Here is a 27,630-nt window from a genome sequence, read left to right as displayed (position 1 = left end):
ATCTGGTGACACTGGTTTTAATCTAAGACTATCTGGTGACACAAAAGACCATATTTGTCCTGGAAAAGAAAACACTGAATAGAAGATAATCTTCTATCATTAGTATCAGTATCTGTATTAGTATTATAAGAGAGGAGATAACAGACTCCTGGCATGGGAAATATAATAAGGGAAGATGAAGGAGAGGAAGGGAAAAGGGTAACTGGATAGGAAAGGAACTTGCTCTCTGCATGTAGAGAGTATCTGAAATGGGGAAGGAGAGAGTAAAAACAGCACTTGAGCCTCTTTGGCTGGGTCTCCTTTACTATAAAAATTAAGGGAGGGATTCACTTCTGCTTGAATTCAGTTCAACCCAGACTGTCTCTCTCACTATTTGCAGAGAGTTCTGTAAAAGCTTAGGCAGCTGGCTCAAACAGCAATTCCATGTAAGCTTTTTTCTGGGTTCAACCCCCATCAGGGGCCCTGAACAGTCTCAGAGCATTCTTTCCCTATGAAACGCCACTTTCATCACTTTGCACATCTGAACTTATTGGCACTGCAGCAGTGCATGTGTTTGTGTAATATATTTTTCAGCTACATTCTTGGAACGATATTAGGACATCTGAACTCCCTCCACTCAGAACACTGTTTTTTGGAGAGAATGGCTTTCCATGAGTTGCATGTGCATTTTCCTTCAAAGAAGAGAAAATGGCTGTCCTTGCCATATTTGTATAATTAAAGAAACAATGTGTTTGCTTAGATTACAGATCCCTTTAAATATTTATGGTAAGCACAGGAAGAGCTGCATATGAGACAGTTGACAGGCTTGCCTCAAATAAATGGTTTTAGGCAAAAAAATCTTCCCATTGTGCTGGAAAAGAAGCCTTACTTTTGTCTTGTAGAAGGAGGGTTCTTCAAACATTTAGTTTAGCCTCTAACCCTATTTCTTGGTATTTACATGAATCCCAAGTTTCTTCATCAGTTTCTTCATCATAATCCTCATCCATCCATATATGAAAATAGTTTCCCGACAGCAAAATTCTATATGCCCTTACAGAGAAATAGACATTTTTACAGCAAAGTCTTTGTTCCATTGTAGCCTGAATTGTTTTACATTCATTTTACTTATTCAAGAAATGTCACTCTTTCTGGTCTACCCTCAAACTTACATATATCCACCAGAAACTGATAAGACGTGGTTCCTGAAAGATTATGAGGCAAGAAGGTCTACTATTTTTGAGTAGAGCAGCTGGTTTTAAGAAAGAAAAAAGAAAAGAAAAGAAAGTTCTAAAATGTCAGTGATTCATCAATAGACTAATGTCATAGTAAACCGGGGGTGTCAAACTCAAGGCCCTGGGCTGGATCTGGTCTGTAGGGTGCTTAGATCTGGCCCACAGGGCCACCCTGAAAACAGCAAATGACTGGCCTATGGTGCTTCTGCCAGCGAAAACAGAGCTTGAGAGGGCCACCCCCCCACACAAGCTCCATTTGTCCTGGCAGAGAGTTGCAGGAGGCCATTGCAGCTGAAAATGGAGCTTGGGAGCTCTTTTTTTCTGGCAGGCCACCACAGGCACCCCCAACACCAGTGATGGTGAGCTGACCATGCAAACCCTGGCCATGCCCACCATGGCTACAGCCATCTCAGTCCCTTAAGGTCAAACACAATCCTGATGCAACCCTCAATAAAATCAAGTTTGACAACCCTGTAGTAGACCCAAGTATTATTCTCCCTACTACTACCCAACTGCTATTAGACATATGAGTTAGATAGTAACTGATCCTAAATAGGCACCTTAACTATTATATCATTGTCAGGGTTCCAAGTAACACCCCCAACCAAGTAAGACTCTGAAGCCAACAGTTCCTCAAAGTTCCATTTTATTAGAGATCTCATATTGGCACATCTGGGAAAACCCGAATATGAAAGCCCCTGGGTTTTCCCCACCCAAAGGAAACTCAAAGTCCCTTCCTCTGCACCCACATGTCCATACAAGGTCCAATCACTCCACTGTCCCAACTGGAGATGCTTCCCAGTTATGCCTCTCCAGGTGCAGGCTGAACGTCCTTGACTCCCAGAGAAAAGAATGTTGTTATGACTATATATCTCTATGCAACCCCCCACTCCCTTTTTCCCACAGCACTAAGTGTGGCAGTCCTGAAGATCCAGAGTAAAAATGGCCTTCAGGGCTGACAGGCTGCCCTCCCTCAGCCGATGATTGTGTCCTGAAATGAGAGAAACATAGGAGGATAATTCAGTCAGTCCCTAACCACCACTCCCCCAGGAGAGGAGTCCTTCTGGAGGAGCACTGCTGCCACTGCTACATCATTGGCATCGGCTTGGACGATGTATTGTCTTTCAGGGTTGGCTCTTCAGCAATGAGCCGCTTCAATTTCTTGAATGCTTTTTGACAATCAAGTGTCCAGGCCAGCGGTTGAGTTGGGCACGGTTTCGAGGGGGGGGGGCTGTTTTCAGTAGCTCCGTTAGGGGTAGGGCCAGTTCTGCAAACACTGGAATGAATTGCCTGTAGAAGTTTGCAAACCCCAGGAAGCTTTGGAGTTGCTTGTGTGTGTGTGGGTGTTGCCAGTCTAGCACCGCTTTCACTTTCCCTGGATCCATCTCTATTCCCTCGCTTGACACTTGGTAGCCCAAGTAGTCCAGGGAAGTCATTATGTTAGAAATGCATTTTATTAGTCTGGTCTAAGATAAAAGAACAACATTATTTGAAAATACAATCTGGTTTTCCATTATGGACGCATTGGTACATCCTAATGTAATCAACATGGAAAAAATTGTAAGATACAAAGATATCTTAAATGACAAAGGGGAATTAAAAACTAAACAGGAACTTAATAGCCAAGGGATAGACATTGCATGGTGGTCATATATGCAGCCCCTTCATGGATTACTGCCTTGTCATGGCAAAGGGGCTTGGGTAGCTCAATGAAGCTATGAGCTATGCCGTGCAGGGCCACCTAAGATGGAAAGGTCATAGCAGAGAGTTCTGACAAAACATGATCTGCTGGAGAAGGAAATGGCAACCCCATGGACAATACCAAAAGGAAAAAAAGATATGACACCGGAAGATGAGCCCCTCAAGTTGGAAGGTGTCCAATATGCTACTGGGGAAGAGCAGAGCTCTTATTATATAGTAGGGAAAGAGGAGATTTTGGACTCCCAGATTGGGAAATTTATTACAAAGCTACAACACACTTATTTGGATCAGAGACTGGATGGAATTAAGAAATAAAAGAATTCTAACCTTAGAGGGGCACGATTACAGAGAGGATGGCACGCTTTTTTATGGAAAAGGAAAGGGAAAAATAGACAACACAGTTACTTTCAGAGACACTTAATTAGAGACACATTACTACAAAAATGGCAAGGGATAAAAAAAAAATCATTATGATAAAATTCCAGAATGGACATCAACAAAATTAAAAGATACAAGGATTTATTAAATAATCAAGGCGAATTGAAATCACGGCAAGAATTAAAAGAACAGGGTACAGACATTGATTGGTGGCCTTACATGCAAATACAATCAAGATATAAGACAGATTTAATACAATATGGATTCCAAAAAGAAACACATGAATTAGATAAAATTCTTCAAGGCACGGAAGATAAATTGATAAAAAAAATTATAATTATTTATTAAGATATAAAATGGAAGAGGGGGTAGTCAAAGAAAATATGATAATCTGGGCAAAAAAATTCGGATATAACATTGAATTAGATAAATGGGAGAATTTATGTAATAAACATTATAAATTGACAATGTCTGTATCATATAAAGAAAATATGTATAAAATGTTCTATTGGTGGCATTTTCCACCAGCATGATTGGCTCAGATGTTTTCCAATACCTCATCAACGTGTTGGAAATGCAAACAACAAAGGGGCATGTACTACCACATGTGGTGGAGGTGCCCCAAAGCAAAACAATATTGGAGTAAAATTAGATTACAATTAGAAGAGATAACGAAACAACATATTGAGATGAAACCAGAAACATTTTTATTAGGAACACTCCCAGGGTCTTAAGAAAAATAAATACAATATTTAATTATTCATATTATCACAGCAGCAAGAATAATATACACAGAGAATTGGAAAAACATATTGACCGAAGATAATTTGATTAGAAAAGTTTTGGAATGTGCAGAAATGGATATACTTACAAAGGAAATACAAGAAAAAGAGGAAAAGAATATTAAATAGTGTGGGGAAAATGGTATGTATGGCTAGATGAGAGAGATAAAAGGCAAGGAAAGATCAAATAAGGAAGATATAGGAGTAGAAGTGTAACAACAAATAAGAGGAAACAGAAAAATTCAGTTTGTAGAAATGAAATTGTGTACACTGTTATTTATATGTATATATGAAAATAAATCAATATTAGACTTGTATGTATAAAGGATATTGAAATAAGGAAGAAAAATGGATAAGTAAGAAATGTTTAACAGTTGCGAAACTGTTGGAAAGAAACTATTGTTTAGAGTCTTTTTTGTTTTTTGAAAAAATGTTTAATAAAAATTATTTTTTTAAAAAAATGATGTCCTTATCATCATGGGGGATTGGAATGCTAAAGTAGGAAGCCAAAAGATAACTGGAATAACAGGCAAGTTTGGCCTTGGAGTACCAAATGAAGCAGGGCACAGGAATTTTGTCAAGAGAATACGATGCTCATAGCAAACACTCTTTTCCAACAACGCAAGAGACGACTCTACACATGGATGTCACCAGACAGTCAACACAGAAATCAGATTGACTATGTGCTCTGCAGCCAAAGATGGAGAAGCTCTATACAGTCAGTAAAAACAAGACCAGGAGCTGACTGTGGCTCAGATCGTGAGCTTCTCATTGCAAAATTTAGGCTTAAATTGAAGGAAGTAGGGAAAAGCACTAGGCCACTCAGGAATGAACTAAATCATATCCCTGATGAAGATACAGTAGAGGTGACAAATAGATTTAAGGAATTAGATCTGATAGACAGAGTGACTGAAGAACTATGGACGGAGGTTCACAACATTGCACAAGAGGCAGCACCTAAAACCATCCCAAAGAAAAAGAAATGCAAGAAAGCAAAATGGCTGTCTGAGGAAGCCTTACAAATAGCTGAGGAAAGAAGGGAAGTGAAAGGCAAGGGAGAAAGAGAAAAATATACACAATTGAATGCAGAATGCCAGAGAATAGCTAGAAAAGATAAAAATACCTTTGTAAATGAACAGTGCAAAGAAAAAGAAGAAAATAATAGAATAGGGAGAACCAGAGATCTCTTCAAGAAAATTGGAGATATAAAGGGAACGTTTCATGCAAAGATAGGCATGCTAAAGGATCAAAATGGCAGGGACCTAACAGAGGCAGAAGAGATTAAGAATAGGTGACAAAATTGCACAGAGGAATTATACAAGAAGGAGCTTAACATGCCTGATAACCACAATGAGGTGGCCACTGACCTCCAGCCAGACATCCTGGAATGCGAAGTCAAATGGGCCTTAGGAAGTCTGAGCACCAATAAAGCTAGCAGAGGTGACCGTATTCCAGCTGAGCTATTCAAAATCTTAAAAGATGATGCAGTAAAAGTGCTACACTCAATTTGCCAGCAAATTTGGAAAACTCAAAAGTGGCCACAGGATTGGAAAAGGTCAGTTTACATTCCAATTCCAAAGAAAGGCAATGCCCAAGATCATTCAAACTATCGCACCATTGCACTCATTTCACATGCTAGTAAAGTTTTGCTTAAAATCCTACAAGCTAGGCTCCAGTAGTATGTGGACCAAGAACTACCAGAAGTGCAGGCAGAATTTCGAAGACGCAGAGGAACTAGAGATCAAATTGCCAACATATGCAGGATCATGGAGAAAGCTAGGGAGTTCCAGAAAAACATCTACTTCTGCTTCATTGACTATGCTAAAGCCTTTGATTGTGTGGATCACAACAAATTGTGGCAAGTTCTTAAAGAGATGGGGGTACCAGACCATCTTATTTGTCTCTTGAGAAACCTATATGCAGGTCAAGAAACAGTGAAAACTAGACACAGAACCAGTCATTGGTTCAAAATTGGGAAAGGAGTCCGGCAAGGCTTATACTGTCAACCTGCCTATTTAACTTATATACAGAGCATATCATGAGAAAGGTGGGGTTAAATGAATCAAAAGTTGGAATTAAGATTGCTGGGAGAAATATCAACAACCTCAGATGTACAGATAATACCACTTTAATGGCAGAAAGTGAAGAGGAACTAAAGAGCCTCTTGATGCGGGTGAAGAAGGAGAGTGCAAAAGTTGGCTTGAAACTCAATATTAAGAAAACTAAGATCATGGCTCCCGGCCCTCTCAATTCCTGGCAAATAGATGGGGAAGAAATGGAGGTAGTGACAGATTTTATTTTCCTGGGTTCCAAGATCACTGCAGATGGGGGCTGCAGCCAAGAAATTAAAAGAGGCTTGCTCCTAGGGTAGAAAGCTATGGCAAATCTAGACAGCATTCTAAAAAGCAGAGACATTACCCTGCCAACAAAAGTGACTTCTGGTTTGACGTCGCGGCGAGACAGTCGGGGAAATAGCAGGCTCTAATGAGCCTCGCGAAACCCCCGGCTGCCGAACCGCCGCCAATGGGTCTTTGGACCGGAACCGTCCTGCAGGGACGGGGATGGAAGAGAGGTGCCTCGGACGACCAAAAGAACAGGCAAGTTCCTTGGAGGTCAGAGGGAGCTCTCTGTGAGTCGGCAGTGGGGGGCGGCAGCCATGGCGGCTGCCACAAAGCTGGGACAAACTGGTAAGCGATGTGCAGGAGGAAAGCGGAAAAGAGTGATGCCTTTTGAAGCCGGGTGAGTGTCAACCAACCCAGGTTTGAAACAACATTTGGAGTAATGGCTTTTTATTTTGTAAGACCCCTAGCTTTAAATCAGTGGCTGCGGAGCTAAGGGGCATAGAAGATTTTAAGATGAAATTTTTAAAAGAAAAGAAAAAGACCTGATTGAAAATTGATATCTGAATAGACTAAATTTGAAAAATAAACATTGAGACTTGGTTCAAAATTGAACAACTTTAAATTTGAATTAGACTTTTAAAGAAAAGAAGATAAAGAAGAATTACTACTTTTAAACATAGAAGAAGGAGAGAATTGGGCTGGAATGTTATATAATTGAAACAAAATGGCGATTTGCATGACTAAAGGAAATTGTGGATTGTAGAGGGACACCTTCTGATCTAAAAAGAAACATTGTAACTGACTTCTTGTTTGGGAACATTGTGAATACTTCAGATAACAACTGTGGGATTTTGGAAATGGAGCTGTTTTTTCTTTGTCTGCAGATGATTTGATTTTGTTGAAAAAAAAGGGAAAGTATGATGGAACTCTTATAATTGACTAATTGGTGCAGGAACAAAAGAAGTTAAATGGCGCAGGAACAAAAGAAGAAAATTGATGTGATTTGTTTGAAATAGAAGTAAGAAAAAGAACTAAATTGATATATGGAGAATTAAATTGTGAACATTGAAACTGAAATGGAATATATGTTACTGACAAGGAAAGAAGGAATGATATATACACGGCTGGAAAAAAGAAGATAGAAACAATGTGATTAAAAATAAAGCAATGTATAGATGGACAGTAATAATAAAAATGAGGTTTTTATAGATTAATAAAAATGAATATGAATATGAGAAAAATATATAATATGTAAAAAGCTGAAATACAGGAAGAAGTAAGAATATGTGAGGAATAGAATATATTAACAGAAATTTACTAATTTATATAAGGAAGTGGTTGGAGTAAGAAGTAAGCCTCAATGTTAAATTGTTACAAATATGATAATGTGATTGAATATTAACAAGTAATGTATTGATGGATGGTAAAATTTAAAAAAAGAGGTGATTATGCTAGGATAAGCAGCAAACTAAGGTGATTATGCTGGGTTTGACAGCAAAACAAGATGATTATACTGGGAATAATAGTAAAACCTAAAAAGACTATGCTGTGATTAACAGCCAAAAGAGGATGATTAAGAGGAAGATTATATACTGGGATAAACTTTTAGAAATAAAGATAACAATGCTGGAATTGATACTAATAATGAAATGATTATGTTGTGATTAAAAGGGTTAAGCTGAGATAAATAGTAAAATGATGATGATAAATGCTACAGTTAAAATATTGCGTAAATATTTTGTTGATTTATATCTTTAAGATTGTTGTGGCCCCGCCCTCTGAGCCTGTCCCATCGGAGGAAGAAAGCTCCGAGCATGAGGAAGAGGAGTCAGCCAGGCCTCCCTCTCCAGGCCCCTCCCCTCTGGCATTGTCTCAAGTGCCGGTCGAGGGAGAGGAGACAGCTGATTCCAGTCAAAGTGATAATGAGACATCATTCCTGGACGCACGCCTCCGAAGGCGTGATAAACGTTTGCAGCAGCTTAGGAGGTGTGCTAGGGATTAGCACTGAGTCACTGGACCACACCCCAGAGACCACACCCCAGAGACTATATAATAGAGAGGGGTGGTCAAGGATCTTTTGTGACGAACAAAGCAAAACCTTGGAGTCACTAAAGCCTCGTCCGGAACTGCTGGGAGGAATATTATTTCTGTTTGGACTTTCTTGAACGTTCGTATTTTTATCTGTCTGTTTGTGCAAATAAAGTCCCTTGGCAGACGGTGTGTCTATCGCTGCCAAGTCGGAGATAAGAACTGGGTGCGTTCCAAAGTGTTTCCTTAACCCTCGACTGGCTGTGTGTGTGTGTGTGGGTATGGGGACAGATCATCTTGTTCGTCACCCCATACTCCATCGTTAACCCACGATGGACCAACAGCTGCAGCAGCAGATACAGCAGATGCTGGAGGCCAATCAGCTTCTGCAACAGCAAGTAGCACAGCTAACTGCCCAACTTGCTTTGGGAAATGCTCCTGCAGCTCCACCTCCTCCCCCTCCCCGTCCGAGATGCCCAGTGAACGTGCCAGATAGGTTTTCTGGGCAGCAGGAGATGTTTCCGGCCTTCTTGGGACAATGCCAACTGTTTATGGCGATGAGGCCGGAGGATTTTCTGGATGACCGGGCTCGGGTGGCATTTGTTATCAGCTCCCTCTCTGGCACTGCCGCCCGATGGGCCACGCCCCTCTTGTTGCAAGATAGCCCCTTGCTCCTGGACTTTCAGGGCTTTTTACAACACCTGCGCACCATGTTTGAGGACCCCCTCCGGGTGCAGACGGCAGCGAGGCGCATCAAGGACCTCCGCCAAGGCAAGCGCCCCCTGCAGGACTATATTGCAGAGTTCCGACTGCTAGGCCAGGATTCGGCTTGGAATGAGGTGGCGCTGATGGACGCTTTCCAGGACGGCCTTTCCGATGAGATGCAGGACGAGCTGGTTCGTGTGGAGGCGCCACCGACCCTCGACGCGCTGGTGACCCAATGCCTGCGCATCGACGCCCGCCTGCAACGGCGACGGCCCCGTCGGGCTCTTCCGGAAGCACCGACAGCGTCGGCACCCCCGCGTTTCGCACCGACAGCGCTCCGGACCGCACAGCGTTTTGTGGCGACGGCTGAGGAGCCCATGGAGCTCGGAGCAGCCAGACCTCAACTGACGGCCCAGGAGCGGATGCGGAGACGTCAAGGGGGGTTGTGCCTCTATTGCGGCGAGGCGGGACATTTTGCCGCCTCGTGTCCCCGGAAGCAGAGTGGACCGCTCAAGCCTGTTCCGGAGTCTCGACGCGACCAGCCGGGAAACGGGCCAGGCCTGGCCTAGGGGAAACTCTGGGTCAGGCACGTGACCATGCACCGCCGGAGTCGGCGGCTGTGGACTGTGAGCCCCCTCGGCACCTGATTTTGAACACCCGGGTGTTGTTGGCTAACCGGTCGGAGGGGCTCCAGGCGCACGCGCTGGTGGACTCGGGGGCCACCACGAACTTTATGGACCAGGCCTTTGTGGCCCATTACAAAGTCCCCTTGGTTCCAGTGGACCCTCCGTTGAGGGTCGAAACTATAGATGGGCGGGAACTCGTGGCGGGACCCATCAAAACCGCTACCCAGCCCTTGCACCTCGCCATTGGAAATCACGAGGAGGCGATCCAGTTTTACGTAACGGCGGATCTGCACTTTCCCTTGGTCCTGGGGATGGCCTGGCTTCGGGCGCACGACCCTCAGGTGGCGTGGTCAAGAAACGCCATCTCGTTCCCGAGCCTGCAGTGTGTCGACCACCTTCGCCACACCTGCGCCGGCCAGGACGTCTCTGCCCCAAACGCCTCCTTGCCTCCGGAGCTGACGCCCTTCGCCGACGTGTTCAGCGAGAAGGAGGCGGACCGCTTGCCCCCGCACCGACCCTACGACTGTGCGGTGGACCTAATGCCCAATGCACCCCTGCCCTCGGGACGCCTGTACTCCATGTCGGAGCCCGAGCTGGCCGCCTTACGGGACTTTCTGGAAAAGAACCTGGCCCGTGGGTTCATCCGGCCTTCGACCTCCCCGCTCTCGGCCCCGGTCCTCTTCGTTAAAAAGAAGACGGGGGACTTGCGCCTGTGTTGCGACTACCGGCGCTTGAACGCCATCACAGTGCGAAATTGCTACCCCCTACCGCTGATCCCAGAGCTTATGGAGAGGTTGCGGGAGGCCTCGATCTTCACTAAGCTTGATCTCCGAGGGGCCTACAACCTGGTGCGCGTGAGAGAGGGGGACGAGTGGAAGACGGCGTTCGGCACTCGGTACGGACACTTCGAGTATACCGTCATGCCGTTCGGATTGACCAACGCCCCCGCGGTCTTCCAGCACTTGATGAATGATGTGTTCCGGGACATGCTGGATCGGTTCGTGGTGATCTACTTGGATGACATTTTGATCTATTCCCGGACCCCGGAAAGTCACCTCCAGCATGTCCGCCAGGTCCTGCAACGCCTGCGGGAGCACCAGCTCTATGCGAAGTTGGAGAAATGCTACTTCTTCCAGACTTCCATAGAGTTCCTCGGGCACATCATCACCCCCGAGGGCATCGCGATGGACCCGCGCAAGGTGGAGGCCTTGCGCAGTTGGGAACCCCCGCGTCGGGTGAAGGACGTCCAGCGTCTGTTGGGATTCGCCAACTACTATCGGACCTTCATCCCGGGCTTCGCCACCCTGACCTTGCCGTTGACCCAGCTCCTTCGGAAGAAGGTCCCGTTCCAGTGGGGGCCCCCACAGCAGCAGGCCTTCGAGGTCCTCAAGCAGGCCTTCCTCACGGAGCCAGTCCTGAGGCACCCCAATCCACACCGTCCGTTCGTGGTGGAGACGGACGCGTCCAACGTGGCGATTGGGGCGGTGCTACTACAGGCTCCGGTGGATGGCGGCACTCTTTTTCCCTGCGCATACTACTCCCGGAAACTCAACCCTTCCGAGCGCAACTACACCATCTGGGAAAAGGAGTTGCTGGCCATCAAGGCCGCGTTCGAGGCTTGGCGACATCACCTCGAGGGGGCCCGACACCAGGTGGAGGTGCGGACGGACCATCGGAACCTGGAGCACCTCACCACGGCCAGGAAGTTGAACCAGCGGCAGATCCGGTGGTCGTTGTTTTTCGCCCGGTTCAACTTCCACGTCACATACATTCCGAGCAACCTCAACCAGAGGGCGGACGCGCTATCCCGTAAGCCGGAATACTTTTGCCCCAAGGACTCCCTTCCCCCCCGGACGGTGCTGCCAGCAGACTCCTTGGCCGCGGTCCAGGAACCGGTGGACCTGCGGGCTCAGGTGCTGGAAGCGCAGCGACAGGATGACTGGTCGCAGCAGCGGAGAGCGGACGTCGGTCCCGCGTCCCCATGGACCGTGGAGGAGGGCTTGCTCAGACACCGGGGTCGGCTGTACGTGCCCACGAGTCCGCTCCGAGCCCTCGTCATGAACCAGTGCCATGACAACCCCGCGGCGGGGCACTTCGGCTTCTTTAAGACTTTGAACTTGGTGACGCGGACTTTTTGGTGGCCTCGGGTACGGCACGACGTGCACGCCTACGTGACGTCCTGTGTGACGTGCCGACAGGCCAAAGCCGCGTCCGGTCCCCCTCCCGGACTCCTCCAGCCGCTGCCGACACCGGAGAGACCGTGGGGAGCCATCTCCATGGACTTCCTGACAGACCTGCCCCTGTCCGCTACGTACACGACCGTCCTCGTGGTGGTGGATGCGCTCACGAAGATGGCACATTTCATCCCGTGCCGCGGCCTGCCCTCGGCCCGCACCACGGCTCGCTTGTTCCTGCAACATATCTTCCGCCTCCACGGCCTGCCGGACCGGGTGGTTTCGGACCGCGGGGCCCAGTTCACGGCCCGCTTCTGGAAAAGCCTGATGGCTGCGCTGGAGGTGCAGGTGTGCCTGTCGTCGTCACATCATCCGGAGACTGACGGGGGCACGGAGAAGGTCATCGGCATACTGGAGCAGTACCTCCGCTGTTTTGTCAACCAGCAGCAGGACAACTGGGCCGAGTACCTTCCCCTGGCGGAGTTCGCTTTTAATAACTCCCAACACACCTCCACCCAGATGACCCCGTTCCATGCCAATGTCGGATACCATCCACGGCTTTTCCCGTTGACCATCATGGATTCCCCTGTTCCCGAGACCCGGGACTTCCTCTCAGAGCTGCAGGCGGTGCAGCAACTGGTGCGGCGGCAGCTGATCCGGGTGAAAGAGGATTATAAACGGTTCGCCGATCGCGCCCGCCGGGCGACACCACCGCTGGAAGTAGGAGATCGGGTGTGGTTGTCCACGAAACACCTCCCCACGGACCGGCCGGTACGGAAACTAGCCCAACGCTTTATCGGTCCCTTCCCTATCGAGGCGGTCATCAATCCGGTGGCCTACCGGTTGACTCTACCCCGCTCCATGCGGCTCCACCCTGTTTTTCATCGGTCCCTCCTGGTCCCTGAGGCCCCCGCGAGCCATCTCCGCCGCCCGCCGACACCTGCCCCCCCAGCCGCAGCCGACGAGGACGACGCCTCGACGTACGAGGTGGACAGTATCCGGGACTCCCGTTGGCTGAAGGGGCGCTTCCAATACCTCATCGCCTGGAAGGGGTACGGGCCCGAGGATTTCACCTGGGTGGACGCGTCTGCCGTTCAGGCCCCTGACCTGGTGCGGGCTTTCCACGAACAGTTCCCGTCCCGACCCCATCCCGACCGTCAGACCCGGGGGAAGGGCCCTGCGGTGGGGGATAGTGTTGTGGCCCCGCCCTCTGAGCCTGTCCCATCGGAGGAAGAAAGCTCCGAGCATGAGGAAGAGGAGTCAGCCAGGCCTCCCTCTCCAGGCCCCTCCCCTCTGGCATTGTCTCAAGTGCCGGTCGAGGGAGAGGAGACAGCTGATTCCAGTCAAAGTGATAATGAGACATCATTCCTGGACGCACGCCTCCGAAGGCGTGATAAACGTTTGCAGCAGCTTAGGAGGTGTGCTAGGGATTAGCACTGAGTCACTGGACCACACCCCAGAGACCACACCCCAGAGACTATATAATAGAGAGGGGTGGTCAAGGATCTTTTGTGACGAACAAAGCAAAACCTTGGAGTCACTAAAGCCTCGTCCGGAACTGCTGGGAGGAATATTATTTCTGTTTGGACTTTCTTGAACGTTCGTATTTTTATCTGTCTGTTTGTGCAAATAAAGTCCCTTGGCAGACGGTGTGTCTATCGCTGCCAAGTCGGAGATAAGAACTGGGTGCGTTCCAAAGTGTTTCCTTAACCCTCGACTGGCTGTGTGTGTGTGTGTGGGTACGGGGACAGATCAAAGATATATCCATCCATGTTAAAAGAAAAAGAAAAGAATTAAGGATTTTAAGATTAGTGTAATGGGTTTTAAGATTTTTTTTCTTTTTTCAGATAGAATTTAGGGCAATAATGTTAGAGAAAATTAAGTTGTGCTATTTGGAAACTAAGATATGTGGTGAAATAATAGAAGGTAATTGATTTGTGTTAAAAAATATAAGTTAGGAAGAATTTTTTTCTTTTTTTCTTTTTTTTATGGTAATTAGTGGGGATTTGGGAAAAGCTTTTGTTAAAGAGGAATTAGTAATTGTACCTACTTATGACCAAATCAATGGCTCGTTCTGAAAAGATTTTTGTATCTTTATGTGTTTTAAAAAATAAAAAAAAATGTTCAAAAAAAAAGTGTGTATAGTCAGGGCTATGGTTTTCCCAGTTGCAATGTATAGCTGTGAAAGTTGGACCATAAGAAAGGCTGAGCACCAAAGAATTGAGACCTTTGAACAGTCCAAGGGACTCACAGGAGACTTATCCAGCAAGGTGATCAAACTGGTCAGTCCTAGAGGCGATCAACCCTGACTGCTCTTTAGAAGGCCAGATCCTGAAGATGACACTCAAATACTTTGGCCACCTAATGAGAAGGAAGGACTCACTGGAGAAGAATCTAATGCTGGGAAAGATTGAGGGCAAAAGAAGAAGGGGACGACAGAGAATGAGGTGGCTGGATGGAGTCACTGAAGCAGCAGGCATGAGCTTAAATGGACTCCAGAGGGTGGTAGAGGACAGGAAGGCCTGGACGAACATTGTCCATGGGGTCGCGATAGGTTGGACATGACTTCACAACTAACAACAACAACAACAACAACATATATGCAGATACAATCTTGTTATGAGAAAGATGCTAAAATGTATGGTTTTAATAAAGAGTTAACAGAACTAGATCAGATATTAACTGGAACAGATGATAAACTGATAAAGAACTTATATGGTTACCTATTAAGTATTAAACTTGAAAGTGAGCCGGTAAAGGAGACAATGATTGCCTGGGCTAAAAATTTTGGATATGCAATAGAACTAGATAAGTGGCAGAAACTATGGGATAGAAATATTAAATTGACGATGTCGACTGCATATAAGGAAAATGTGTATAAAATGTTTTATAGATGGCATTTTGCACCGGCAAGATTGGCAAAAATGTATAAAGACAAATTGGCTAAATGCTGGAAGTGTAACCAATCATCTGGTTCATATTATCATATGTGGTGGTCATGCCCAAAAGCAAAAAAAATACTGGATGAAAATACACATGTGGATGGAAAAAATGAAAAAGCAACATATACAGACCTGAAACCAGAGATATTTTTGTTGGGCATTCTACCAGAAAAATATGATAAAAAGGCTAAATATTTGATCTTGCATATAATAACTGCAACTGGAATTTTATTTGAGCAACAATGGAAAAATGATGAGATCCCATCTGAGGGGAATGTAATTAAGAAAATATTAGAATGTGCAGAAATGGATAGACTAACACTTATTATTAAGGATAAAGAAGAAACTGAATATTATTTGATATGGGACATATTTTATCAATGGTTAGACAATAGAAACAGAAGTTAGAAAGGAGGAGATATAAAAAGAGGAAATGTTAAACTGGAGAGCTGTTAAAGAAGATGATGTTAAGTATTACTATTATTATATCATTATGTTATTACATTATCAATACTATGGTGATGAATACTACAACAAAGTTTTATATTATGACTACTTAAACATAAGTAGTTTAAGTAGACTGTACACTGTTTGATGAAAATTGAATGTTATATAAATAAAACATGAAAAAAAGGAGAGCTTGCTTCAGACCTAACGAGGAAATTGCAAGTTCCTTTTGGTTCATGAAGTGCCTTTCCTTTCTTCACTGCCCCTACAAGGTGGCTTTGATCTTGTAGGGTCTCCTGACAGCAGTTGCCGGCTGGATTTCAGGGGCTCGGTGGAGCCCGCTATTTTCCAAGCCGTTCTCACCGTGACATCAACCGGAAGTTTTAATTTGGCCATTTCTTTTGGGGTCATGGAGTACATTTTTGGCTTTGGTAGCTTGGCTCCCAGTATGAACTCAATTGTGCAGTCTGTCAGGTGATGGGGAGGGAGGAAGTTGCAGTCTTGCTCGCTAAAGGCATCTGCCAAATCCTGATATTCCTTGGGCACCTGGAGACAGCCAGGGAGCCCATCTGTGGTGGCTGTCACGCTTTCCAGCTGGCTGGGGCTGCCAGGGCTTGTTGCCAGTTTACATTTGCCTGGTGGAATTGGTGGCAGTGACCCAATGCCTATTCTCAGTTTTTGGTAACCATTGTCAGGTTTGGAAGACAGTTTTCTTTTTTGTTTCTTAACTGCCACATATTTTAGCTGGGGAAGTTGGGAGAGGGTTGTTGTTGGAGTGGTAGAAAGTTAGTCATAACAACATTCTGTATTCAAAGACTTTTGCCTGTGTCTGATGGAGACTGCCTGAAGGTTGTATCCGATGGAGTGTGAAGAGTTGATTGGACAATGTGATGAACTTGTGGGTGTGGGGCAGGGCTATTAACTGCTAGCTGGGTGGGGAAAACCTGGAAGCTTTCAGATTCGGGTTTTCCCAGATGTGCCAACATGACATCTCTAATAAATTGGAACTTTGAGGAACCTCAGGCCTCAGAGCTTTATTTCGTTGGGGGTGTTCCTTGGAACCCTGACAACCATCTTCCCACATGATGGTTGGGCCCCATTTGTCCAGCCAAGCAGGACCTAGTATGATTGATTCAGTCATCTTGGGGGCTACTACAAATCAGATAAGTTTCCGGTGGTGTCCCATCTCCAGTCTAATGAGTTCTGTGACTAAAGTGGCTGGGGCTCCGCCTATTAGCATCCCATTGACCTGCTCAAAGCGTATGGGGTGCACCAGGGGTTTCATGCTTATCCCTAACTGTTGGACAATGGGAAGGCTGATCAGACACCTGGTGCAGCTGGTGTCTATGATGGCCTCTACATCTGCATGGACCCCAGTTTCTGGCACTACTATCCAGACTTTGACAGTGAAGGGGTGGATGGCTTCACTTTACCATTGGGTCCTCTTCACCACTGGTCACCAGCCCGGAGGGGTCTCAAAAGCTCGAGTTTCCTCATTCCCAGCTGGGAGAAGAGGAACCTCAATGGCTTGTTGGGCGATTCTTCCCTTGTCTGGCAGCTTCCTTGGGGTCCTCCTTCCCTGGGATGCCGATGGGGTCTGGAATTGAGGGACTGGAGTGGGGGCCAGGCATGCAGACACTTGGTGACTGTGTTGGCCACATCAGAAACACTTAATCATTCCTGGTGCTGCTGGTTGTGGCACTTCAGCTGGCTTTGCAGGGCCTCTGCAAACCAGGGTTCTCTTGGCTGGCTTCTCCGGGGTAGGCTTCTGATGCGGGTGAATCTCTAAGTCCATTGCCATGACCAAATTGTACCAGTCTTGTATACAGTCTGGAACTCCCCTAATGCTGCAAACTTGCCTGAGGTCCTGGTCTAGGGCTTCTTTGAAGTGGTAGATGAGAAAACGTTCAGGCCAGTCTCTCAGTTTTCTGGACAGCCTCCAGAATTCCCAAACAAAAACCTTTGGGGGTCAGCCCGCTTGCTTCAGGGCTTTAATCTGAGCTTTGGCCTCCTGCCTGTGGGCCGTATCTTTAAATCGGACCTGGAGCAGCTGCACGAACTTGTCAGTGTCTTCTAGCTCTGGGGCTCCTTCATCGTGTAGCTGGGCTATCCAATCTGCTGCTTCCCCCTCATTCAAGTTGTCACCAACACTATGTCTTGATCGGTCTGATATTGGTCTCCATAATGATCAATATGAGACCAAATCTGGTTGAGGAAATAAGCCAGCTTCCCTGGGGTTCCATCAAACGTCACTCTGAACTGTGGGGGAGGGCGGCTGGTTGTGGCCGGTGCCAGCAGTAGGACCAAGGCTGGCATCCACTGGTACTGCACCCACCCCTGACCGAGGTAGTAGGCCCAGCCAGGGGGGTTTGGTTGGCGGGAGGCAATCTGATGACTGGTTGGTGAGGGAGGGGTGTTGGGTCTCGGCAGCCCCAACAGTTCTCTCCGCAATGCCTGGCTGGATTGGCCTAGTGGCCCTTGCTGCTGTGCCATGCCAACTCCTGCAGAAGCTGTCATCCTGGTGGACCAGGCCCGACGGGGGAGGCTGAGGCACGATCTGCTTTGTGCCAAGTGAAATGAAGCTGATGCTCCACTCTGGATGGTCATGACTCCTGGGCCCAGGAAGGTGAACGTGGGTTGAGCCAGAACTGAGCTGGGTCAGCCGGTGGGGGGAGGCTGTGCAATGCTGCCCATGCTGAGTTGGTCAAACTGCTCTGGAAGTCTTGCTAGCAACTGGCTCTGTGACAGTGGTGGGAGATCCCACTCTCGGGAATCACTGGGCTCAGGAGGCCTTGTCACTCTCCATTTGAAGGCATGGGCATGCTCCACTCTGCTCGTCCCCATCCGAGGTTCCTGCAGCATTGCCTCGCTCACCAATTCCTGAGGCGGGGCAGCTCCCTTGGCTTCACCCCATAAGAAAGGATCCAGCTGAGCAATCTGCCAAGGCACCGGCTCATTGGGCCAAGCACCCCCTTGGCACACAGCCTCAGTGGCCTCCGCTGCTGCTACCACAGCCTTGGAAGGGGAGTAAATGGTCTCAAGGAGGACCTCCAAACCAGTCCCGGTTGCTCCATCCATTGTTGCCATCTTTTCCTCCATCTTCCCTGAGTCTTTACGCTGCCCAGATCAGCAGCGTAAACACACCGCTAAGCAGGGACAACACACCGCTAAGCAGGGAGCTGGTTTGAGGTTTTGAAGGAGATTCGGGTTAATGTCAGGGTTCCAAGTAACACCCCGAACCAAGTAAGACTCCGAGGCCAACAGTTCCTCAAAGTTCCATTTTATTAGAGATGTCATATTGGTACATCTGAAAGCCCCCGGGGTTTTCCCACCTAAAGGAAAGTCAAAGTCCCTTCCCTTGCACCCACATGTCCATCACATGATCCAATCACTCCACCATCCCAACTGGAGGTGCTCCCCAGTCATGCTTCTCCAGGTGCAGGCTGAATGTCCTTGATTCCCAGAGAAAAGAATGTTGTTATGACTATATATCTCCACCAACTCCATGCAACCCTCCTCCCCTTTTCACACAGCACTAAGTGTGGTAGTCTTGAAGATCCAAAGAAAAAGATGGCTTCCAGGGCTGACAATTACATTGATTCACTGTTTTCACTTCACTTTCACTCCTTTAAGCTCTAGTTTTTGTCGTTATCCAGTTGACAATGCTACAGTTGGAATAATTCTGTGAGACTTGAGAGGAATCAGCATGTTCTGTGGTTTTGCCAGGATAACAATCTCCTCTTGAGCTCAATGTAACTCTGTTTCTAAGGTGATAAAGAAGCAGCACAATTCAAATTGACCATCATATTCAATTTCTCCTATTTGAACTGAATCTAATATTTTTACTGGTAACTTAAGCATACAGAAGGCCTAAACTTTTCTATTTATTTAATCATGGTCAGGATTTAGCAGTTCCTTTTATTTCTGATCCCAACAAAAGAACTTTCAAATGTTTTCTAAGAGAAATCATCAAAGAAATTTTAGCCTTGATTAAGATCATGTACTTTGTATCAATTAACTTCTCAGATAATACTCAGTTTCTTACTGTGTCATGAACCGGAACTCTTTATTGCTAACTGGTGTGTCTTTGACAGTTTATTTTTCTTACAAATGTGGGGCAGAATTTCATTAATAAGCTCAGAATTTGATTACTTCGAACTGAAACTATGAAACACTCTCAGTTAATTGTAAAGAGACCATTCTGTAGTGTAACTCATGTACCAACCATAATTGGGATAAGCAACTCTGTTGCTAAGGTCACAGTTATAAAGTGAAATGTCATGTGTCCATACCAACCTATGACATCACTTCTAGTTGCAGCCATTAAGTGAATCACCCACAGTTGTTAAGCATGACATTATGCAACCGTGACTTGTGACTTTCAGCTGGCTTTCCCATTGACTTGGTGATCGTCATAAATGGAGATCATATGACTGTGGGATACTACAACTGTTGTAAATGAGCACCAGTTGCCAAGTGCTCAATTCACAATTATGTGATTGCAGGGAAACTGCAGTGACTGCAAGTCTGAGGATTGTTCATAAATCTCCTTTTTTGGCACTGTCCTAACTGGGTGACATTGAGGTTACAACATTGGGAATGTATTCAAAGGTGTGTCTTACCTAGCCAAGTCCAAGGGGATAATTATTTTGGAAGAGGTGAGGGAAAGAATAGGAGATGCCACTTGGCTCAAATTTGGTTATTGGTTTCATTCAAGATATTTGAATCCCAGCGAGCATTAACTGGTACCAGAAAAGGTGAGAAAAAAAGTCTTCTTATGAACATCAATGAGATATTTTATAGTGAAGAAATTACACTATTTTACTATAGAAAAACAAAAACAAAGTCAGCATTATTATGAGGATATATTATTGGGTTCTGTATATCAAATTTCAACAGGAATATTTAACTGACAATATTTCCATTTCTTTTCAGATCTAAAACTGATGCTTTGAAAAGCTAACAACTCATAACCAAACATAATGAGGAAGTGTCATCATTTGATTTTTGCAACAATCTGTTGTCTTTTACTCTTAGGCAATCATGAGGCTGATGCACAGCTCAAAGAAATTAGTAAGTGTCTTCTATTTTTAAATGATTCGGTATTTAAAAATGAAATTTATCCCAGGTTTTCCTTGGAAATTTTGAAGGGAAAAATCTATTGCTTTGTATATTGCTGTAGTACTGATTGCCAATGTCTGTCTTGAATCTTTGTTGTGTGAACATAGACACATTTACTGTTATGTATCACATCTCTTGCATGCCTGCCTTGGTGAACAAGCAGTTGCCTCTGCTGTATCTACCCTTTTCATCCTTAAACAATGGGTCTGCTGGAATAGATCAATGTCATTTGTGGTGTAGACACAGCATACGAAAAATGGGGATATTTTTGTGAAAGGGAGCCAACTTTCATATGTTACATTTCTAAAGAGATAAATGTTCTTTTTCCAATGATACAGATGATTGATTTTATACTTGATTCTTCTTTTTTGCAGTAAAGAATTAAGTAATATTACAAAATATTTGGGAAATATTGGACATTGGTACAATTTTCAATTAATTTTAATTTGACTTTTCTTCTGTCTGATGAACAAAGACAGCATCATGTTCTTATAATATTGGTACTATACAAAGGTATTTAACATGAGCCAGAGTAAAAAAACGCAGAACAAGTACTGTAACAACTTATTTCAGAACAACCTTTTTAAAATAAATCTGAAAAACTGTTCCTAGCAGCTGCCCCTGAACTCTTTCTATTACTAAGTCATCCCCCCCACCACATCAGACCTCCACTTTTCCCTTTTAATATCTGCTATTTAGTGTGGGGTAGAGAAGGAAATATGCTCCTTCATTTCTTCCTTCTTTGTTTCACTGACTTGCTGGATAGCAATTAAAACACAAATTCCAGGAAACAGAGGGAGGGACTTTTCTCCAAAAAGGAACTAGACTGCTGACTATCATGGTGAAAATCAATTACTGATTATTCTAAAGCAACTGAGCTCTCATAAAATGCTAAGCCATAAAATATGGTTTATAACCCACATTGGTTAGTTTCATGCACTAAATCAAAACTAATAACTTTACAGCAGGGATTCCCAACCCCCAGGCTGCAGCCTGCTACCGGATGTGGCTTGTTTGGAAGAGGGCTGCATGAATGGTGGGCCAGCACACACACATACGTGTGCAGCTTAACTTGCACATGTGGTGGGCCAGCTTGCACATGTGCATGCACATGCACGGGCCAGTTCCCCTCTCCCCCTTCCAGACTGCTGAGCTTTAAGGTGGGAAATCACTGCTTTACAGGATATGTGAACTAGGGAGAGAGAGAGAGAGAGAGAGAGAGAGAGAGAGAGAGAGAGAGAGAGAGAGATGGAGGAAAGAAGCAGAAAATCTCCTGCCACTCATTAGGAAGTGAGTGATCCTGTTCAATGGAAACTCATCTATGGAACTTCAGATTGGCACATTAAGTGCTGTCCAGATTTACTCCAGTGGTGGGTTGCTACCAGTTCACCCTGTTCGGCCAAGCCGGTAGTGGTGACAATGTGATGTCACCGAATCGATTCTCTTTGACTGGGAGCTGGGCCCTCCCGCCTACCCCTGTTTTATTCCTACCTTTATTTCTGTTTTTTTAGCCCAGCTGATAGATGAGGCAGAGTTGATTGCCGCATCTCAGCTAGCCAGAAACCTAACACGATTGCACGGAGCAAAGTGCATGCACGAAGAGAACTGGTGGTAACACCGGTTGGAACCCACCACTGATTTACTCCCTTTCAATATCTCTTGTGTCCTGGATTAGTCTCGGTATTCCTCAATGAACTATTGAGTCAATATATTTTTAATATACTCCATAATTTGTGTAGTTCCTGTAGAAGAAGGAACCAAGTATATAAAGAGCACACTTGTTTTATCTTACCTAGGCAAGGAAATCATACTAAAATCATACAAAATGTTTAGATTAGATTAGATTAGATTAGATGAGTTGGAAGGGACCTTGCAGGTCATCTAGTCCAACCCCCGCCCAAGCAGGAGACCCTAAACCACTTCTGACAAATGGCAGTCCAATCTTTTCCTGAAAGCCTCCAGTGATGAAGCTCCCACAACTTCCTAAAGGCAAGCTGTTCCATTGGTTGTTTGTTCTCACTGTCAGAAAATTCTACCTTATTTTCTAGGTTGAATCTCTCCTTGGTCAGTTTCCATCCATTATTCCTTGTTGTCCTTGCAAATATTGCAGTGGAAACAGTTCTAGCTTAGTTTAGCAAGAAAAATGCATTTCTACAAGCTGCTTTAGAAGTTTAAAATTTCCACATCACTCAATGTGCGTTAAAAAAGAATAATTTCCAGGATTTGAAAAGTTTCCATCTGTCCCAGTGTAAATGAACTCAGTGTTGTTGGTGATATAAAAGAACAGCCTGGGTATTAATGTAGGACAAGATCTTTCTCCCCACCATAACCTCTGGAAAATCATAAATCAATGTGTTTTTTTAAAGATATCAAAATCGGTGCTGCTGCTGATATAATATTTCTAGTGGATTCCTCTTGGAGCATTGGAAACGAACATTTCCAACTTGTTCGGGAGTTTCTGTATGATGTTGTAAAACAATTAGATGTGGGTGGAAATGATTTTCGGTTTGGTCTGGTCCAGTTCAGCGGAAACCCACATTCAGAGTTCCAGTTAAACACCTATCATACTTTGCAAGATGTCCTCTTCCATATTTCACACATGCCTTACATGGGGGGAGGAACCAAGACCGGACAAGGATTAGAATTCCTAATTCGGAACCATCTAACTAAAGCTGCTGGAAGCAGAGCAAGCAATGGCATCCCCCAGATTATTATAGTGTTAACGGATGGACGATCCCAGGATGATGTGGCTCTACCATCATCTATACTTAAAACTGCTGAGGTAAACATGTTTGCCATTGGAGTGCAGGATGCAGTGGAAGGGGAATTAAAGGAAATAGCAAGCGAACCCTTTGATATGCACCTATTCAACCTAGAGAACTTTACTGCTCTCCACGGCATTGTAGGCGACTTAGTTGCCAGCATTCGCTCATCCATGGCTCCAGAAATGGCTGGAGTAGAAGGAGGGATTAAAGACATCACAGGTAACACTATCTCCTCTGCCATTGCAATATTTGTGTCTGAGGGAATTATTTGCTACTTTTCCATAATTTTAAGCATTTGAACATTTGAGCATTTGATATGTAGCGCAAGGGCATTTCAAGGTAACAATAATTAACTTTACTTCTAGTGCTATACTAATATTTTCTGTCTGTATGATGTGTGGCTAATACTAAAATAGCATGCAGTGTAGAGAAAGAGTGTAGAGAAAGAATGCAAGCAAAATGATAAGGTGAAAAGATGTTGAACAGAATATTGTTGCAAATATTTTCATTACTGTCAGTTTTTTTAAAAAGTACTGCATGAGTTATTCCATGCTTGGATGCTTGAATGCTCCTGCCAGGGAGTGTGTAATATCCAGACAAATTAAATTATACAATTATAGCACTTACAATACACAGAATTTTAAGATTTTTACAAAATGTCATAGGTGGTACAAAGAGTAAGACATCTGTGTTTATCTGACTACTGTTACTGGTAGCTAGAAGAGAAGCCCTTTCCCCCCACAATGTTTTGCAATTTATTAATTGTGGGATGTTTAGCCTCTCCTTAGTTGTAAGAGTTTGCCTGGAAAAGCCCTAAGATGCACATTCAAGGGGTTCAAAACAAAGGGTCTCTCCCCCTCCCCATATAATGCTTTTCCACCATTACATGTGATTTCCCTGTCAGCTCCCCCAGCTTTCTAATTATCTCTGCCCTCCTGGATACACAAATGGACAAAGGGAAGAAAGGGAACCAGACGTCATTGGCTCCCAGCTGGATAGCAGAATTAAAGAGGAAATCTCCTGTAAATCCCACCTTTACATTAAGCAGAAGAAGAGGGGAGGAAATAATCTGACTGGAATAAAAATTGTTTTATTTAATTAGTAAAAATGATGAAATAGAGCAGGAAATCTTATTGATTTAAATTTATCAATTATTATTCTGCAAGCCTGCATTCTTAGCCATTTGCTTTTATCCCTTGAAATTCAGGAAAGGAATAATGTTGCAAAAAACCAAACCAAACCCAAAAGCTTTATAATATTTGCCTTGTTTTGTTACTTTTTATTCACTTTGGCTCAATTACGTTTCTTCATGATTCACAACCAAATGTTTTCATAAATAGGGCAAATAATGAGAGTCCTACAGGAAATCAGGAAGTACTCTTCTCTGCTAAGCTATTCTATTTTATCATTTTATTTATTTAGTAGATTTAATAGATTAACAGAGTTGGAAGGGACCTGGTAGGCCATCTATTCCAACCCCCTGCCCAAGCAAGAGACCCTACACTGTTTCTGACAAATGGTAGTCCAATCTCTTCTTGAAAGCCTCTGGTGCTGAAGCTCCCACAACTTCTGAAGGCAAGCTGTTCCATTGGTTGATTGTTCTCACTGTCAGAAAATTCCTCATTTCTAGGTTGAATCTGTGCTTGATCAGTTTCCATCCATTATTCATTGTCTGGCCTTCAGGTGCCTTGGAAAATAGCTTGACCCCTTCCTCTTTGTGGCAGCCGTTCAAATATTGGAATACTGCTATCATATCTCCCCTGGTCCTTCTCTTCACTAAACTAGCCATGCCCAGAATTATATGCTACCCATCATGCTATCTATATTTAAGTATAACTTAAAAAAAAAAGCCTATCTGAGAAATCTGTACTGATTTTACCTCCAGGAAAAAAATTTCTCATTTTTAAAACAGAATATCCATGATTTCGATGTAAAAAAAAATCACATTGCAAAAACAATGGAGTGAATGGAAGATTCATCATTTTGAATATCCTTAGAGAATTATGGGAACCAAGGTGTGAAAGACTTATTACTGGATGAATGGAAACTTCCCTTTTCTGCAATTACTTTCCTGATAGCTACTTTCATCCCTACGGGACTCTGCTGTCTGGCAGTTGGTCTCTCCCCTCAATGAATTAGGATTCTGGGAGCTTCATCAGATGCTGAGCAGGACTTTCTAGCTAGCCTTCATTAACAGAAGACTCTTGAGCCTTGAGGCAATAACTTATCAAGAGTTCATAAGCACACATACTGCTCTGCAGGCAGAGCTCTGTATCAATGCTTAAGGTGATAATTTTGTGTTGGGTAAAAATATGCAAATGATTGTTCTAAAAACAGATGTTTCTTTCTACATACATTCAGATATGATGCTTGGTTACTTGTGCCCAACAATAATGTGAAGAAGTATTTTTCTCTAACAATAAATAGGCGTTTCAAAAATTAACAGGCTGGCTAATTAATTAATCTTTTTTCAATGAGTTGAAATGACAATTTATGAATTTAACAATGCCCCCATATTAAACACTACAAGGAACTATTTTCAAATGCAGAGTGGAAGAGAATGTTCACTATTCTAGTAACTGCAAGTGTTTACTTTTCAACAATATGCTCTGTGTAATTGGAAACTTTAAAGCTGAAATTGCCTTGGTATATATTACACACTACCTTAGTTACTGCTTCCTTTTCAAGCCATCGGTTCTTTGCTGTTCTGAAACTCTAAAAAGCATGCTTTAATCTGCTTTTCATCAATACTTCAACCTTTCATTGTATTCTTTGGTATAAAGATTCTTCAGCAGTGACAAATTATCCAACTATTATATATATTGTCTTCCTGTTTCCTTGCAATTTGCAGTATTTAACAGAAAGTCTATTCATTTTTTTAAAAATCTAAACATTTTTTAAAAGTTAGTCCAATTTGAATTTTTTCAAACTTTCTGAGTTTCCAAGAAATCTTCATCACAAACAGTAGTCAAAAAGGGATAAGGAGAGGTGGCTCCTCTTTGAGCTATACTTTTACAGTTAATAGGCTTAGAAGAAATGAGAGTCACTGTATATTCAGACTGGCTCTTACAAGGTATTATATAACAGGCTGTCTCAAAAGTTTCCGGGAAGAAGGAACATAACTTTATAAATCCTAGTTTTAGGAGTATATTACTGATGTATAGCCATATGGCTAAGAATCTGATTACTAAAATAATAAACAGGAAATTTTGAACAAAGCTTAAATTAATATATATATTATGCATATATTATATGTATGTATGTATGTATATATATATATATATATATATATATATATATATATATATATACATAATATACTATAATAGTATATTATATACAGTATATACATATAATATTATATATAATATATTCTTTTAATTGAAATGTCTGAGAGTAGTTAACCCAGGATTAGATGATGGTAAATGAGAAAGTTTAGGCTACTAGATTATGTGAACTATTCCATGTATCTCCTTCCATAAATACAACTAGGTTTTTCATTGCTCTTCCTGAGTGATGGGTGCACAGATTTGTGCAAGACGGAGGAAGAAATGAATTCAGCACCATGGTATATTTATTCCACCAGCAAGCAGAAATATTATAGAGACATGATGGCAAATCTATGGCATGTGTGCCACAGGTGGCACGCAGAGCCCTATCTGTGGGCACGTGAGCTGTCACCCCAGCTCAGTTCCACTGCGCATGCAGGCGTGCCTCCCACCGGCCAGCTGGTTTTTAAATCTGCCACGTATGTGTGGGGCTCACGCATGCGTGGGGGAGAGGCGCATGTGGGGGGGTGCGCATGCATGCATGGGGCAGGGTGCACACAGGAGGTCGTGCATGCATGCGTGGAGCAGGGCGCACACAGGGGCATGCGCGTTGCATTATGGGCGTGTGTATGCGCAGACACTTTCAGCACTCAGCACTGAAAAGGTTAGCCATCACTGTTATAGAGTGATTGGATATAACTCTAAAAATTCTACTCAACTATGAGAGACTTGAAATAGATAATCTACATGATCATAATAATATTAAAAATCCATCTTCTCAATTGAAAAATACATTCTCCGTGCAATTATTAGGTTCACTATTGTGGATCCAGAAACAGGCATAGCATATGTGGTTGGATAATTGTTGTGACTGGATTTATTGCTTTAACATGATTCTGCATTACTTGATTGAATATCCAGTGGTAATATGTGAACAATTAAATCAGAAGTACGTTTTTGTTGTAATGTTAACATTATATTCCCATAAATGACATATGCAAGGATACTTATATATGCTTACTTTCTTTTCTTTTGCACTTTGGTTTTATGTAGATTAGAATTAGAAAATATGCAGACAAATATAATTGAATAATCTAATAATCCTTAGATACAGAAAGTATATATACACACAAACATTT

At 43.9% G+C, this 27,630-nt stretch overlaps 1 protein-coding gene across 23 annotated transcripts in view; it reads left to right on the top strand.

Annotated features, from left to right (window-relative positions):
• Positions 1–27,630, top strand: part of COL6A3 (collagen type VI alpha 3 chain) — a 151,456-nt gene that overhangs the window by 28,039 nt on the left and 95,787 nt on the right. For 13 of the 23 annotated variants that reach the window (XM_087885835.1, XM_087885832.1, XM_087885824.1 and 10 more), the window contains exons 2-3: positions 20,272–20,409; positions 22,824–23,441. In XM_087885835.1, coding sequence (XP_087741961.1) covers positions 20,319–20,409; positions 22,824–23,441 — 709 coding nt within the window. In that variant the 5' untranslated portion in view covers positions 20,272–20,318. The remainder of the gene's footprint in view (positions 1–20,271; positions 20,410–22,823; positions 23,442–27,630) is intronic. The other 10 variants (XM_087885859.1, XM_087885845.1, XM_087885855.1 and 7 more) reach the window with 1 other exon arrangement.

The sequence above is a fragment of the Pantherophis guttatus genome, chromosome 1, assembly GCF_059756535.1.
Source record: "Pantherophis guttatus breed Tessera chromosome 1, ASM5975653v1, whole genome shotgun sequence".
NCBI lineage: Eukaryota > Metazoa > Chordata > Lepidosauria > Squamata > Colubridae > Pantherophis > Pantherophis guttatus.
Note: the sequence above shows the minus strand (reverse complement) of the source record. Positions and strands in the feature narration are given on the sequence as shown.